The sequence below is a fragment of the Coregonus clupeaformis genome, chromosome 7, assembly GCF_020615455.1.
Source record: "Coregonus clupeaformis isolate EN_2021a chromosome 7, ASM2061545v1, whole genome shotgun sequence".
NCBI lineage: Eukaryota > Metazoa > Chordata > Actinopteri > Salmoniformes > Salmonidae > Coregonus > Coregonus clupeaformis.
In genome coordinates, this window is record NC_059198.1 from 45357768 (window position 1) to 45374315 (window position 16548).

The 16548-nt window shown below is 42.8% G+C and overlaps 1 protein-coding gene across 1 annotated transcript in view; it reads right to left on the reverse strand.

Moving 5' to 3' along the window:
• Nucleotides 1-15308, reverse strand: part of LOC121569799 (BTB/POZ domain-containing adapter for CUL3-mediated RhoA degradation protein 1-like) — a 33648-nt gene extending 18340 nt beyond the window's left edge. The window contains exons 1-5 of the mRNA XM_041881003.1: nucleotides 15085-15308; nucleotides 3218-3479; nucleotides 2397-2566; nucleotides 1616-1705; nucleotides 1199-1251 (exon numbers count right to left, since the gene is read on the reverse strand). Coding sequence (XP_041736937.1) covers nucleotides 1199-1251; nucleotides 1616-1705; nucleotides 2397-2566; nucleotides 3218-3452 — 548 coding nt within the window. The 5' untranslated portion in view covers nucleotides 3453-3479; nucleotides 15085-15308. The remainder of the gene's footprint in view (nucleotides 1-1198; nucleotides 1252-1615; nucleotides 1706-2396; nucleotides 2567-3217; nucleotides 3480-15084) is intronic.
• Nucleotides 15309-16548: the final 1240 nt, after the last annotated feature.

Sequence of the window (16548 nt, forward strand, 5' to 3'; positions counted from 1 at the left end):
ATGTTCAGGCCCGTCTGAAGTTTGCCAATGACCATCTGGATGATCCAGAGGAGGAATGGGAGAAGGTCATGTGGTCTGATGAGACAAAAATAGAGCTTTTGGTCTAAACTCCACTCGCCGTGTTTGGAGGAAGAAGAAGGATGAGTACAACCCCAAGAACACCATCCCAACCGTGAAGCATGGAGGTGGAAACATCATTCTTTGGGGATGCTTTTCTGCAAAGGGGACAGGACGACTGCACCGTATTGAGGGGAGGATGGATGGGGCCATGTATCGCGAGATCTTGGCCAACAACCTCCTTCCCTCAGTAAGAGCATTGGAGATGGGTCGTGGCTTAGTCTTCCAGCATGACAACGATCCGAAACACACAGCCAGGGCAACTAAGGAGTGGCTCCGTAAGAAGCATCTCAAGGTCCTAGAGTGGCCTAGCCAGTCTCTAGACCTGAACCCAATAGAACATCTTTGGAGGGAGCTGAAAGTCCGTATTGCCCCGCGACAGCCCCGAAACCTGAAGGATCTGGAGAAGGTCTGTATGGAGGAGTGGGCCAAAATCCCTGCTGCAGTGTGTGCAAACCTGGTCAAGACCTACAGGAAACGTATGATCTCTGTAATTGCAAACAAAGGTTTCTGTACCAAATATTAAGTTCTGCTTTTCTGATGTATCAAATACTTATGTCATGCAATAAAATGCAAATTAATTACTTAAAAATCATACAATGTGATTTTCTGGATGTTTATTTTAGATTCCGTCTCTCACAGTTGAAGTGTACCTATGATAAAAATTACAGACCTCTACATGCTTTGTAAGTAGGAAAACCTGCAAAATCGGCAGTGTATCAAATACTTGTTCTCCCCACTGTATGAGTTACACACCTGGGTCTCAGGGATGGCTAACTCTGGAGATTCCTTTGGTCTCTCTACTGAGTTAGGTAAATCAGCTTTTAGTTTTCTTCCACCTTATTTGTGGAACAATCTTCAAAATGTTCTTAAATTGGATGTTTTGGTGCCTCTAGGGCAATTCAGAAAGCTGATTGATGACCTTATTACTGATGAATGTGTTTGTTTTTATGACCATGTTTTCTTTCTTTCTGCTTGCATTTTGTATTTGTATTTTGATGTGTATTTTCTGTAATTCAGGGCTCATCTGTAAAAGAGACCTTGGTGTCAGTAAAGGTTAAATAAAAAATAAAAATATTACCTGGTGTACGAATACTTGTTGTTCCCTCTGTTGTTCTGTAGTTTTACTACAGGCTGTGGGAGACAGGAAACATTAGAACTAATGTAACAGTAGCAAATATTGAGCATTTTCTGATAATTTGGAAAAGTTAAGCTGCTGAAAAATGTTGAGGGTCCATTTTAATAATAATAATAACTTTTGTTTGTATAGCGCTTTTCAGAACACTCAGACACTTTACACAAGGCAATAGAAAATCTAAACTCACATCGACATAAAAATCAGTATGAGAGCTAAAGCTAAGCAATGATACCAGAGCTAAGGTCGGAGATCAAAGTAAGCATTTAAAGTCAAACCAGTCTGCCATCTGTAATGGACAGCCTTCCTACCTATGCCCGTCCTCCCTCCCATTCACCCACCCTCTTTCTATCCCTCTCTCACCTTCCTGCAGGTGGTTATCATTCTCTGTTCTTCTTTGGCTGAGGTAATCATGGGAATGCGGCATACACCCTCATAGACGTCCCTTTGTTTCTGTGGGACATCGAAGGCATTTGATTCACATGAACATCTGACTCACTATGGGGGAGGCTTCTGACTCACACTATGGGAGGCTTCTGACTCACACTATGGGAGGCTTCTGACTCACACTATGGGAGGCTTCTGACTCACACTATGGGAGGCTTCTGACTCACACTATGGGAGGCTTCTGACTCACACTATGGGAGGCTTCTGACTCACACTATGGGAGGCTTCTGACTCACACTATGGGAGGCTTCTGACTCACACTATGGGAGGCTTCTGACTCACACTATGGGAGGCTTCTGACTCACACTATGGGGAGGCTTCTGACTCACACTATGGGAGGCTTCTGACTCACACTATGGGAGGCTTCTGACTCACACTATGGGAGGCTTCTGACTCACACTATGGGAGGCTTCTGACTCACACTATGGGAGGCTTCTGACTCACACTATGGGAGGCTTCTGACACTTTGGCCTGGGTATTCAACACACAAACATTGGGATCCAATGTAAGCATTAGATAGATTAGATTAGTGCATAACAGTTATTTGACTCACATACAGTATATTGCACTTTGAAAGCATTTGATAAGACTTAGCTCAAAGACAAACACAAAGAGCGAAGGACATTTAATAATACTGACACTCAGCTCAGTGCTTTACACACAATTATAATTTTTGTTGGGTCAGTCTGGGTCTTACCTGCATGGCAGAGGTGCAGTGCTGGACTAGTCCCTGCACCCTGTAGTACTGAGCTTCCTTCAGAACTTCCTCCAGCTCTCGGTGCGACTCCGGAAGCGGTACCGAGCCGTCCCGCATAAAGTTCAGCACCAAGCCAAAATGGCGACCACACCTGTCCAACACTACCCAGCCTAAAGGAGAGGAAAAAGATTGAGAAGGGGTGAGAACAGATTAGACATAGGCAAGAATCAATCTCATCTAAATTTCTAATTTTTCCATGTGGCGATTGCTTTAGTCATTCCTGAGAATATGGAGAAAACAAAAAGGTAAATAAGTCACATCCCGTCACACGCTGCAAAACGGGAGTAAACGGTTTGTACTGAGCGACATGTTTTCCCAAAATGGTGTGCACCGTTATTCAGTCTTCGAGGTATGTTTGCTCCCATGTGGTGGGTGTGAACTAACCAATATGGGTGTGACCATTTGAAAAATCAAAACCAGCACACTGCACAAAATTGCCCTCTGAGCCATCATAAATCACAATATTCTTCAACTGATCATTCAGTGCAGCACTGTTTCCATGAAATTGCATGTTGCACACCGTTATGCCTTGCTGAACACGGCCCAGTGTTTCCAATCCGTTCCTTTGGCTCCATTAGGACTACACGTTTTCTTCCAGCATTGGCACACCTGATTCCCAACATTGGTGACCATTAGTTGAATAGTTGTATCAAGTGTGGTAGTGCTGGACTGGAACAAAGATGTGCAAGCCTGCGTGATCCTAGAATAACATATTGGGAAACACTGGCATACATAAATAATACACATAGGTCCATACCTACCCTCCGAATCTATGGTGACCTCTGCTCCTCCATTGCACATGCTCCTTAGTAGACCGTCCTCTTTACTCAGGGTCTGTACCGTGGTGTAATGCAGGGAGCCCCCAACATTCAGCTTCACATATTTACTCCCCGCCAGACCCCCTCCAACCCCCTTCTCCTCACTGCCCCGGCCAGAGGACTGGGTGGTGGGGACGGAGGCAGCTGCCACACTCCCTGCAGAAGCCTCGGCAGACATCAGGCGTGCTTGCAGTTACAGAAGTTCCTGATTTAAAAACAAGAAACCACAGTTGCGGGATGTAATTTCAATTGATTGAATGATCAAAAACAAATACAACTGTCAACATATAACAAAAATGAGGTGTAACGGTACATGGGGACCTCTGTTCGGACCGCACTGTGAACCCGAATGAATACATAAATTGTTTTAATTCAAAATGATAACACTACACTGCGTTGTAGTCCTATTGTCTCGAGTAAATCTTAGCTGTAAAAAAACATTTCGGGCTATTCCGTTAAAACAACTACAGCCTATGCGCACATTGTAATCAGAATTCTAATCTTAATTGGCGCATTTCAAACTGTCCTTTTGTGAGGCGCAGCCAGGAACTAGTTCTGTACGGTTGCGAGTGGTGGAGTCGATCAACCAGAATTGGAGGATCCTCCATCATCGTTTAAAATCTCCAGTTTGGGAACATTTTGGCTTCCCAGTAGATTACAATGGCGATGGACAGTTGTTGATAAAACGTTAACAGTAATTCGCTGCGCACAACGACAATAGCCTATACAGCTGCCAACACCTCAAATATGTTGACGGATTTATGCCGACATCACCCCAGTAAACCAGAGCAAGACAGAAACGCAAAACACAACACATCGTCATTCAAGCAGCCCTTGGCAGCTGATTCTGACCGGGCCAAAGAAATTACAAGAGCAATAGGTAGGCTGTGTTTACATTTTTTACAGTCTTTGGTTTATAGCTGCTGATAGGGCATTTCAGTATGGAGCAAGATAGCTGCCAAAAGGTTGAACATACACTACCATTCAGAAGTTTGGGGTCACTTAGAAATGTCCTTGTTTACGAAAGAAAAGCAATTTTTTTGTCCATTAAAATAACATCAAATTGATCAGAAATACAGTGTAGACATTGTTAATGTTGTAAATGGCTATTGTAGCTGGAAACGGCAGATTTTTTATGGAATATCTACATAGGCGTACAGAGGCCCATTATCAGCAACCATCAGTCCTGTGTTCCAATGGCACGTTGTGTTTGCTAATCCAAGTTTATCATTTTAAAAGGCTAATTGATCATTAGAAAACCCTTTTGCAATTAAGTTTGGCTGGGTCCAGCTCTAGGAAGAGTCTTGGTGGTTCCAAACTTCTTCCATTTAAAGAATGTTGGAGGCCACTGTGTTCTTGGGGACCTTCAATGCTGCAGAAATGTTTTGGTACCCTTCCCCAGATCTGTGCCTCGACACAATCATGTTTTGGAGCTCTACGGACAATTCCTTCGACCTCATGGCTTGGTTTTTGCTCTGACATGCACTGTCAACTGTGGGACCTTACATACACAGGTGTGTGCCTTTTCAAATCATGTCCAATCAATTGAAATTACCACAGGTGGACTCCAATCAAGTTGTAGAAACATCTCAAGGATGATCAATGGAAACAGGATGCACCTGAGCTCAATTTCAAGTCTCATAGAAAAGTGTCTGAATACTTATGTAAATAAGGTATCTGGGTTGTTTTTGGTATTCACTTGCAAAAATTTCAAAAAAACTGTTTCACTTTGTCATTATGGGGTATTGTGTGTAGATTGATGAGGAATTTTTATTTATTTAATCCATTTTAGAATAAGGCTGTAACGTAACAAAATGTGGAAAAGTCATGGGGTCTGAATACTTTCCGAATGCACTGCATTTTGATAAGGTACATGCATGGGGATGCCCATGCTGTAGAGATACACCCAGGGAACTAAAACTTCCCTGTTGTAGGCATAATACATCTTAGTGCTATCTAGACTTGGGCTGGCAAACAAATCCATTACATTAGCTACCTAAATGTGAAGTAAACCCAACTGAATAATAGAGACAACTTGAAAACGTGCAGGATACCCCTTTCCGGTTTCCCTGACCTCCGCTTTTTATGCTGTGTTATGCTTGTTCTCGTAGCACACCTCACAGGCCACTTGGTGTAAGTTTTTTTTGTTGGTGAGATGAAACTGCCAGGATCTCTGAAAGGTATTATTGTACGAATTACATCACAAGATTTATTCAAGCCTAGAATGTTAGTCAGTAGTCGTAACATGGTGTTGGTATGTTCACAGATTACATTTCACGTTTCATGCATGGCTTTTCTTACGATCCTAACAATTTATGTATGGATTTTCTTACGATCCTAATGTTACGTTTGTTCAACCTTTTGGCAGGTAATCCAGCTCCATATTCATATTTAATATATGCCATTTAGCAGACGCTTTTATCCAAAGCGACTTATAGTCATGCTTGCATACATTTTATGTATGGGTGGCCCCGGGAAGCGAACCCACAAACCTGGCGGTGCAAGCGCCATGCTCTACCAACTGAGCCATACAGAACCATATTCCAGCTCCTCATGAAAATGCTCCAACCACGTTACAAACTTCCCTCTTGCACCCATTTCAGCAAACAGGTAGTACCCACTCTATATACCCAAAGCTTTCAATGAATTGGCCAATGCACCCTGTGTTGCACATACTTTTAACAGTGAAAGCCTATCAGAGTGGGAGATGTCGCTGTGCTACAGACATGCCCCATTTATGGAGATTCACAAGTGTGCATCTGGCACTGAAGGAGGCAGTGTCATAGTGCATTTGTAACCATGTGGGAAGTGGGAATCATTATACCCTGATGAAGACAGCTTGTCTGTCGAAACGTTGGTTTTTAGGTTATTAAATTATTGCATCTGAGCTCCTAGAGTGTGCGGCTCTCCTTTTCTTTTGGAAGTGGGAATTTACCACATACGAATGGCAAAAATCCACTTGAATAACCCTCAAACTGGTAATTACTAGTGGGAAACGTATTTATCACCCTGAGCACCCACTTCTTCCACTTGGTGGGCTTCAAGTTCCTTGGCGTACACGTCACTGACAAACAAATGGACCACCCACACAGACAGTGTGGTGAAGAAGGCGCAACAGAGCGTCTTCAACATCTGGAGGCTAAAGAAATTTGGCTTGGCACCTACAACCCTCACAAACTTTTACAGATGCACAATTGAGAGCATCCTGTCGGGCTGCATCACCGCCTGGTACAGCAACTGCACCGCCAGCAACCGCAAGGTTCTCCAGAGGGTGGTGCTGTCTGCCCAACGCATTACCGGGGGCAAACTACCCGCCCTCCAGGACACCTACAGCACCCGACGTCAAAGGAAGGCCAAAAAGATCATCAAGGACATCAACAACCCGAGCCACTGCCTGTTCACCCCGCTATCATCCAGAAGGCGAGATCAGTACAGGTGCATCAAAGCTGGGACCAAGAGACTGAAAACCAGCTTCTATCTCAAGGCCATCAGACTGTTAAACAGCCATCACTAGCACATTATAGGCTGCTGCCTATAGACATAGACTAGAAAACACTAGCCACTTTAATGTTTACATATCTTGTATTACTCATCTCATATGGGCGGCAGGTAGATTAGTGGTTAAGACCGTTGTGCCAGTAACCGAAAGGGTGCTGGTTCTAATCCCCGAGCCGACTAGGTGAAAAATCTGTCGATGTGCCCTTGAGCAAGGCACTTAACCCTAATTGCTCATGTAAGTTGCTCTGGATAAGAGCGTCTGCTAAGTGACTAAAATGTAAAATGTAAATACAGTGGGGAGAACAAGTATTTGATACACTGCCGATTCTGCAGGTTTTCCTACTTACAAAGCATGTAGAGGTCTGTAATTTTTATCATATGTACACTTCAACTGTGAGAGACGGAATCTAAAACAAAAATCCAGAAAATCACATTGTATGATTTTTAAGTCATTAATTTGCATTTTATTGCATGACATAAGTATTTGATACATCAGAAAAGCAGAACTTAATATTTGGTACAGAAACCTTTGTTTGCAATTACAGAGATCATACGTTTCCTGTAGGTCTTGACCAGGTTTGCACACACTGCAGCAGGGATTTTGGCCCACTCCTCCATACAGACCTTCTCCAGATCCTTCAGGTTTCGGGGCTGTCGCTGGGCAATACGGACTTTCAGCTCCCTCCAAACATTTTCTATTGGGTTCAGGTCTAGAGACTGGCTAGGCCACTCCAGGACCTTGAGATGCTTCTTACGGAGCCACTCCTTAGTTGCCCTGGCTGTGTGTTGAGTCGTTGTCATGCTGGAAGACCCAGCCACGACCCATCTTCAATGCTCTTTCTGAGGGAAGGAGGTTGTTGGCCAAGATCTCGCAATACATGGCCCCATCCATCCTCCCCTCAATACGGTGCAGTCGTCCTGTCCCCTTTGCAGAAAAGCATCCCCAAAGAATGATGTTTCCACCTCCATGCTTCACGGTTGGGATGGTGTTCTTGGGGTTGTACTCATCCTTCTTCTTCCTCCAAACACGGCGAGTGGAGTTTAGACCAAACAGCTCTATTTTTGTCTCATCAGACCACATCACCTTCTCCCATTCCTCCTCTGGATCATCCAGATGGTCAAATTTCAGACGGGCCTGGACATGCGCTGGCTTGAGCAGGGGGACCTTGCGTGCGCTGCAGGATTTTAATCCAAGACGGCGTAGTGTGTTACTAATGGTTTTCTTTGAGACTGTGGTCCCAGCTCTCTTCAGGTCATTGACCAGGTCCTGCCGTGTAGTTCTGGGTTGATCCCTCATGATCATTGATGCCCCACGAGGTGAGATCTTGCATGGAGCCCCAGACCGAGGGTGATTGACCTTCATCTTGAACTTCTTCCATTTTCTAATAATTGCGCCAACAGTTTTTGCCTTCTCACCAAGCTGCTTGCCTATTGTCCTGTAGCCCATCCCAGCCTTGTGCAGGTCTACAATTTTATCCCTGATGTCCTTACACAGCTCTCTGTTCTTGGCCATTGTGGAGAGGTTGGAGTCTGTTTGATTGAGTGTGTGGACAGGTGTCTTTTATACAGGTAACGTGTTCAAACAGGTGCAGTTAATACAGGTAATGAGTGGAGAACAGGAGGGCTTCTTAAAGAAAAACTAACAGGTCTGTGAGAGCCGGAATTCTTACTGGTTGGTAGGTGATCAAATACTTATGTCATGCAATAAAATGCAAATTAATGACTTAAATATCATACAATGTGATTTTCTGGATGTTTGTCTCTCACAGTTGGAGTGTACCTATGATAAAAATTACAGACCTCTACATACTTTGTAAGTAGGAAAACCTGCAAAATCGGCAGTGTATCAAATACTTGTTCTCCCCACTGTATATACTGTATTCTATACTATTCTACAGTATCTTAGTCCATGCCGCTCTGACATCGCTCGTTCATATATGTATATATTCTTAATTCCTTACTTAGATTTGTGTGTATTGGGTATATGTTGTGAAATTGTTAGATATTACTTGTCAGATATTACTGCACTGTCGGAGCTAGAAGCACAAGCATTTCGCTACACCCGCAATAACATCTGCTAAACACATGTATGTGACCAATCAATTTGAGTCGGTGACCTCTGACGTCACCTACTATGGAAATGGATTCTAACAGCATTTTCGGCAGTTAAATGCAACAAAACATTATAAAAAGCAATCTATTAATGTGTTTTTTTAACTAATTAATAAATCATGTTTACAAGCATGATAGCTAGGGGTGTGCCGATCTCGTCATCCGTTTTATCACACTTGATACTCGTAATCAGATTTACTCGTGATCGGAAAACCCGTAAATGTGCCAGTGTGCCAGTAAAGCCTATACCCCAAGTGCGCATTACTGCGCTATCACTCAGGGAGCATCCTTATGTTCCTTCACACACATTGTTCAAAGGTAAACGACCCCGACAGATGAAAATACACGATTGACTTACTTAGTCCTATTCAATTATCAAAGAAATAGGCAAATAAATAGCCTAATGTATGGCTGGCTACTACTGCCTTCATTTATTCTAGACACAGATTTAGATGAAGTTAGGCTAATTCGCTTGCCCCATATTGTTTATTTCGAGGAGCAACACTTCTCCTGACACAACACTTGTACAATCAAAATAAAACAAATCTACATTTTATTTTTTAATGATCTGTCGCTCAGTAAACATGCCTGGGCAAGAAAGCATGGGCTTGGATCACGACAGACGTCGTCAGCAATGGAATAATTATACGGACAGACAAAGTAGGCCTACTAAACAACGCCAAGTACACAGACAAAAACAACCATATGACTTCTGCTGAGGACATATCACCGTAATTGCTGTATGATCAATGCAGACGTCGGATTGACCATGCGGCCAGATGCACAATGCCCTTCTCTCTCCAGAATGTGCTCTCTCCCACCAATTTGTGCACATTCATTGTTTCATAACTTAAATTGTGTGAATTGTTTGCGTGTATATCAATTCCTCATTACATATATCATCAGTAGTACATTTACTGTTAATTCCTAATCTACAGTGTTTGTTACTTTGGTTACGGTCACTTCTTTTAATGCATTCAATATTATTATTCCATTATTATTCCACGACTGCGTGGCCAGGCACGAATCCAACACCATCATTAAGTTTACTGACAACAACGGTGGTAGGCATGATCACCGACAATAATATGCCATTTAGCAGACGCTTTTATCCAAAGCGACTTACAGTCATGCATGCATACATTTTTCTGTATGGGTGGTCCCGGGGCTCGAACCCACTACCTTGGCGTTTCAAGCGCCGTGCTCTACCAGTTGAGCTACAGAGGACCACAACGATGAGACAGCCTATAGGGAGGAGGTCAGAGACCTGGCAGTGTAGTGCCATGACAACAACCTCTCCCTCAACGTGAGCAAGACAAAGGAGATGATCGTGGACTACAGGAAAACGGGGGCCGAACACGCGCCCATTCACATCGTAGGGGTTGTAGAGGCGCAGGTCGAGAGTTTCAAGTTCCTTGGTGTCCACATCACAAACAAACTATAAAATGGTCCAAACACACAAAGAAGAGGGCACGACAACGCCTTTTCCCCCTCAGATCCTCAAAATACTCTCCAGTTGCACCATCGAGAGCATCCTGACCTTGTATGGCAACTGCTCAGCATCCGACCGTAAGGCGCTACAGAGGGTAGTGCGTATGGCCCAGTACATAACTGGGGCCAAGCTTCCTGCCATCCAGGACCTATATACTAGGCTGTGTCAGAGGAAGGCCAAAAAATAGTCAAAGATTCCAGTCACCCAAGTCATATACTGTTCTCTTTGCTACCACACGGCAAGCGGTACCGGAGCGTCAAGTCTAGATCCAAAAGGCTCCTTAACAGCTCCCGAGTGGCGCAGCAGTCTAAGGCACTGCATCTCAGTGCTAGAGGCGTCACTACAAACCCTGGTTAGATTCCAAGTTGTATCACAATCCGGCTGTGATTAGGAGTCCCATAGGGCGGCGCACAATTGGCCCAGCGTCGTCCGGGTTTGGCCGGGGTAGGCAGTCATTGTAAATAAGAATATGTTCTTAACTGACTTGCCTACTTAAATAAAGGTTAAATAAAAAAAGACTGCTGAACAATTCATCAAATGGCCACCTAGACTATTTGCATTGAGCTGCTACGCGCTGTTTATTATCCATGCATAGTCACATTACCCCTACCTACAGTCGTGGTCAAAAGTTGAGAATGACACAAGTATTGGTCTTCACAAAGTTTGCTGCTTCAGTGTTTTTAGATATTTTTGTCAGATGTTACTATGGTATACTGAAGTATAATTACAAGCATTCCGTAAGTGTCAAAGGCTTTTATTTACAATTACATTAAGTGTATGCAAAGAGTCAATATTTGCAGTGTTGACCCTTCTTTTCAAGACCTCTGCAATCTGCCCTGGCATGCTGTCAATTAACTTCTGGGCCACATCCTGACTGATGGCAGCCCATTCTTGCATAATCAATGCTTGGAGTTTGTCAGAATTTGTGGGTTTTTGTTTGTCCACCCGCCTCGAGGATCGACCACAAGTTCTCAATGGGATTAAGGTCTGGGGAGTTTCCTGGCCATGGACCCAAAATGTTGATGTTTTGTTCCCCGAGCCACTTAGTTATCACTTTTGCCTTATGGCAAGGTGCTCCATCATGCTGGAAAAAGCATTGGTCGTCACCAAACTGTTCTTGGATGGTTGGCAGAAGTTGCTCTCGGAGGATGTGTTGGTACCATTCTTTATTCATGGCTGTGTTCTTAGGCAAAATTGTGAGTGAGCCCACTCCCTTGGCTGAGAAGGAACCCCACACATGAATGGTCTCAGGATGCTTTACTGTTGGCATGACACAGGAATGTCTTCTCGGACAAGGTGTTTTACGGATGCCCCAAACAATCGGAAAGGGGATTCATCAGAGAAAATGACTTTACCCCAGTCCTCAGCAGTCCAATCCCTGTACCTTTTGCAGGATATCAGTCTGTCCCTGATGTATTTTTCTGGAGAGAAGTGGCTTCTTTGCTGCCCTTCTTGACACCAGGCCATCCTCCAAAAAGTCTTCGCCACACTGTCTGTGCAGATGCACTCACACCTGCCTGCTGCCATTCCTGAGCAAGCTCTGCACTGGTGGTGCACCGATCCCGCAGCTGAATCAACTTTAGGAGACGGTCCTGGCGCTTGCTGGACTTTCTTGGGCGCCCTGATGCCTTCTTCACAACAATTGAACCTCTCTCCTTGAAGTTCTTGATGATCCGATAAATGGTTGATTTAGGTGCAATCTTACTAGCAGCAAAATCCTTGCCTGTGAAGTCCTTTTTGTGCAAAGCAATGATGACGGCACGTGTTTCCTTGCAGGTAACCATGGTTAACAGAGGAAGAACAATGATTTCAAGCACCACCCTCCTTTTAAAGCTTCCAGTCTGTTATTCTAACTCAATCAGCATGACAGAGTGATCTCCAGCCTTGTCCTCGTCAACACTCTCATCTGTGTTAACGAGAGTATCACTGACATGATGGCAGCTGGTCCTTTTGTGGCAGGGCTGAAATGCAGTGGAAATGTTTTTGGGGGATTAAGTTCATTTTCATGGCAAAGAGGGACTTTGCAATTAATTGCAATTCATCTGATCACCCTTCATGATATTCTGGAGTATATGTAAATTGCCATCATCAAAACTGAGGCAGCAGACTTTGTGAAAATTAGTATTTGTGTCATTCAAGACTTTTGACCACGACTGTACATGTACAAATTACCTCGACTAACCTGTATCCCCGTACATTGACTCTGTACCAGTACCCCCTGTATATAGTCCTGTGTAGCTCAGTTGGTAGAGCATGGCGCTTGCAACACCAGGGTTGTGGGTTCGTTTCCCACGGGGGGCCAGTATGAAAATGTATGCACTCACTAACTGTAAGTCACTCTGGATAAGAGCGTCTGCTAAATGACTAAAATGTAAAAAATAACCTCATTGTTATTTGATTGTGATATTTTTTAAATTAATTTTACTTTACTTTATTTAGTAAATAATTTCTTAACTATTTTCTTAATACTGAATTGTTGGTTAAGGGCTTGTAAGTAAGCATTTCACGGTAAGGTCTACACCTGTTGTAGTCGCCGCATGTGACAAATACAATTTGATTTGATTCCAATGCTTCCCACAGTTGTCAAGTTGGCTGGATGTCCTTTGGGTGGTTGACCATTCTTGATACACACAGGAATCTGTTGAGCATGAAAATCCCAGCAGCGTTGCAGTTCTTGACACACTCAAACCGGTGCGCCTGGCACCTACCATACCCCGTTCATAGGCACTTAAATATTTTGTCCTACCAATTCACCCTTCGAATGGCACACATACACAATCCATGTCTCAAGACTTTCAAATCCTTCTTTAACCTGTCTCCTCCCCTTCATCTACACTGATTTAAGTGGTGACCTCAAAAAGGGATCATAGCTTTCACCTGGATTCACCTGGTCAGTCTGTCATGGAAAAAGTAGGTGTTCCTAATGATTTGTACACTCAGTTTAGATTGTAGAAGGTTTCAAAAAATCTTCTTCTAAACAACCATATATAGGGTATTCCAAGTTTCCGTGTGGCCTTTGAATAGTGTTCGTTTAAACAGCTCTACACCCAAAACGCTCCCTGTTCTATTGATTTCAGCATGATATCGATGGAAGTGATTAACAAAAAAAGTGTTGCGTTACACTTATTGCGTTGGTGACCCACTTGAATCAAAATGCAACACTTCAAAATGTAGCTAGCCGTCTTCTACACATTGTCCTCTAACTAGTGATGTACACATTATTCCCATATTCTGTGTGATTTTTAACAGGACGTGCATATTTCTGCATATTGGTTATTCATTCAGACACTTTAAAACTGTTTTAACATTGGGCTATTTATCAATACGTCTAGTCAACAGGAAGCAGCAACAACGTTATTTTCAACGTACGTTTTAGGAATGTAACTTTTACCTCCCGAGTGGTTTAGCAGTGCTAGAGGCGTCACTACAGACCCGGGTTCGATCCCAGGCTGTGTCATAGCCGGCCGCGACCGGGAGTCCCATGAGGCGGCGCACAATTGGCCCAGCCTCGTCTGGGTTAGGGGAGAGTTTGGCCGGCCGGGATGTCCTTGTCCCATTACGCTCTAGCGACTCTGTGGGGGGCCGGGCTGATTTCGGTCACCAGTTGGACTGCGTTTCCTCCGACACATTGGTGCGGCTGGTTTCCAGGTTAAGCGAGAAGTGTGTCAAGAAGCAGTGCGGTTTGGCAGGGTCGTGTTTCGGAGGACGCATGGATCTCTCCTGAGTCCGTACGGGAGTTGCAGCGATGGGACATGACTGTAACTACCAATTGGATACCACGAAATTGGGGTGAAAAGTTGTTTTTTTTAAGCCTAACTTTTAACATTAAACTTTAGATCTTGTAAGAATTATTTCTGATTTATAGTTATTATTCTTTACAACGCTACTCCTCTTACACCGTTTAAGCTAGAAACGTATTTCAAACTTTAAAACGTGTAGACTGGTCTGGAAAAGTGTGCTTGCATACAACTTTTTGATAGGTTTTATACCTTTTAAACTTTTTGTCCTCCATCCACTTTCATGGGATTTCCTCAGCATTCTAAAGGTCCCATTGTGACATCACTCCCTACATTCTATTCACTATAAACAATGTTACTTTTTAAACAAATTAGCTACTTTGACCACTTTCCCAACAACTTAGACAAAATGAGAGCTATTGAAATCTTCCTCTACTCTGCTATTTCAATCTGAAATCAGAACATAATTACTCTCTGGTACCGATCAAACACTGGACAATTGTGGACACAAACATTATTTCAAAAAATTGAAAACACAATTTTCCTTCATGTTAAATTATAATCTACAGTTTCCAATGATATCGTAGCTACTTAATCGGGTAAAACTGTTGGATGAGTCCAAAAACGTGTTGTGATTTATTTATTTTGATGATTTAGCTACCCGAAATCACCAAAACGGGTTTGCCCTGCCTACTTCTAGGCCAGTATCATTTCCAGGTGACATTTGAATGGGTAACTGTTAACAAGTTAGTTTTCCAGACACTGCAAGACACATGAAAGACAGCTAGCCAACTAACGTTAGCCAACGTTGGCTAGCAAAGTACCTCGCGACAATCACACTAGCCAACTTGCTGGTTAGTAGTTGGCTTGTTACCTAGCTAGCTACATTTACTAACGTTAGTTTCAAGCTACCGCACCGTCTCTGGTTGGATGTTAAAGGCAAGCCGTTAGCTAGCTAATAATGTACTCACCAGGCTAGCCGACTTGCTAGCTAACGTTAGCGATTAACTGTTGTGGTGGTTCAAAATCTCCAATGCTATTAAAATGTGAATTTAAAACAACGCCAACGGAAAAAGAACACACTTAACTAGGTTGCTAGCTAGTTGTACGAATTAGGGAAATACTGTGGTTAATTAGGACGGGGTCATTTTGACATGTTTGCTTGCCTAGCTAACCTCATTGACAAGATTAGCGTCCCGGCAGCAACAATAACACTTCCGGTTTTCCGATTTTGCCTTCAAAATAAAGGTCTGTGCTAAAATGCTATGTGTATGATACTTAATCAATATTTTTTTGCAGCTTTGCATAGTCATAGTACATAATCTTAAAATTATGGTACAAAATTATGTTACAAAATTATAACTACAACTAACTATTAATTACTACTTAAGATACATAATATTATATGGTGGAGCACATTGAGAAATGGCTATGTTTTTAATGTCATTCTATGTTATGTATATGACTGGTGCTATGCTTAAAAGTGTGTCTTGGTTCTTACAGATCCTATCACAGTTTAAATTTTTTTCCAGTTTGCTGTATAACTGGATGATTATACCAAAAAATTGTTTTATAACTAACACTGTTCTATCTGTGATTATACTGTATGGCCTAGTGGCTTATGCATAGTCACTTTAACTCTACCCACATGTACATATTACTTCAACTATCTCAACTAGCCGGTGCCCCCGCACATTGACTCTGCACCGGTACCCCCCTGTATATATAGCCTCCCTACTGTTATTTTATTTTACTTCTGCTCTTTTTTTCTCAACACTTTTGTTGTTGTTTTATTTTTACTTTTTTTGTTAAAATAAATGCACTGTTGGTTAAGGGCTGTAAGTAAGCATTTCACTGTAATGTCTGCACCTGTTGTATTCGGCGCATGTGACCAATACAATTTGATTTGATTTGATTTGATTTATTATCCTAGTAGCACCCTCTAGTGGCTGAAATCCTCATGTGTCTTATCCAAATTCTGTGAAACCATAACGCTATGTGCTGTGCCCAGCAGTTGTCATACTATCTTTTGCTAATAAACACGAATTATTTGGTAATTCAGAGTTTGTGACTATTTACCCATGCAACAGAACAAGTTCACTGTATATGGAATACATATTGGAACACATATTGGACTGTATAATAAAAAGTTTACTGCCTGTCTCAGCTAAAGTGAGTTGGAAAAGACTCAGTAGGGTCTCTACTAACCAAATATGTTTAGTTTTGGAGGGGGACTGTGTCATACGGACAGTTGCTGGCTTTTTACTCCGTCCCCTCCATAGCCCCAATGCAATACACTGTATTGGACTGTCTACTACCTGACTCAGCTAAAGTGGGGTTGAAAAGAGTCAGTAGGGTGACTTTGAACAAAAAGCTTAGTCATAAGATGTGTTGCTGGACTTTTACTGTGGTAAAACAGCTTAAAATGAAGTGCC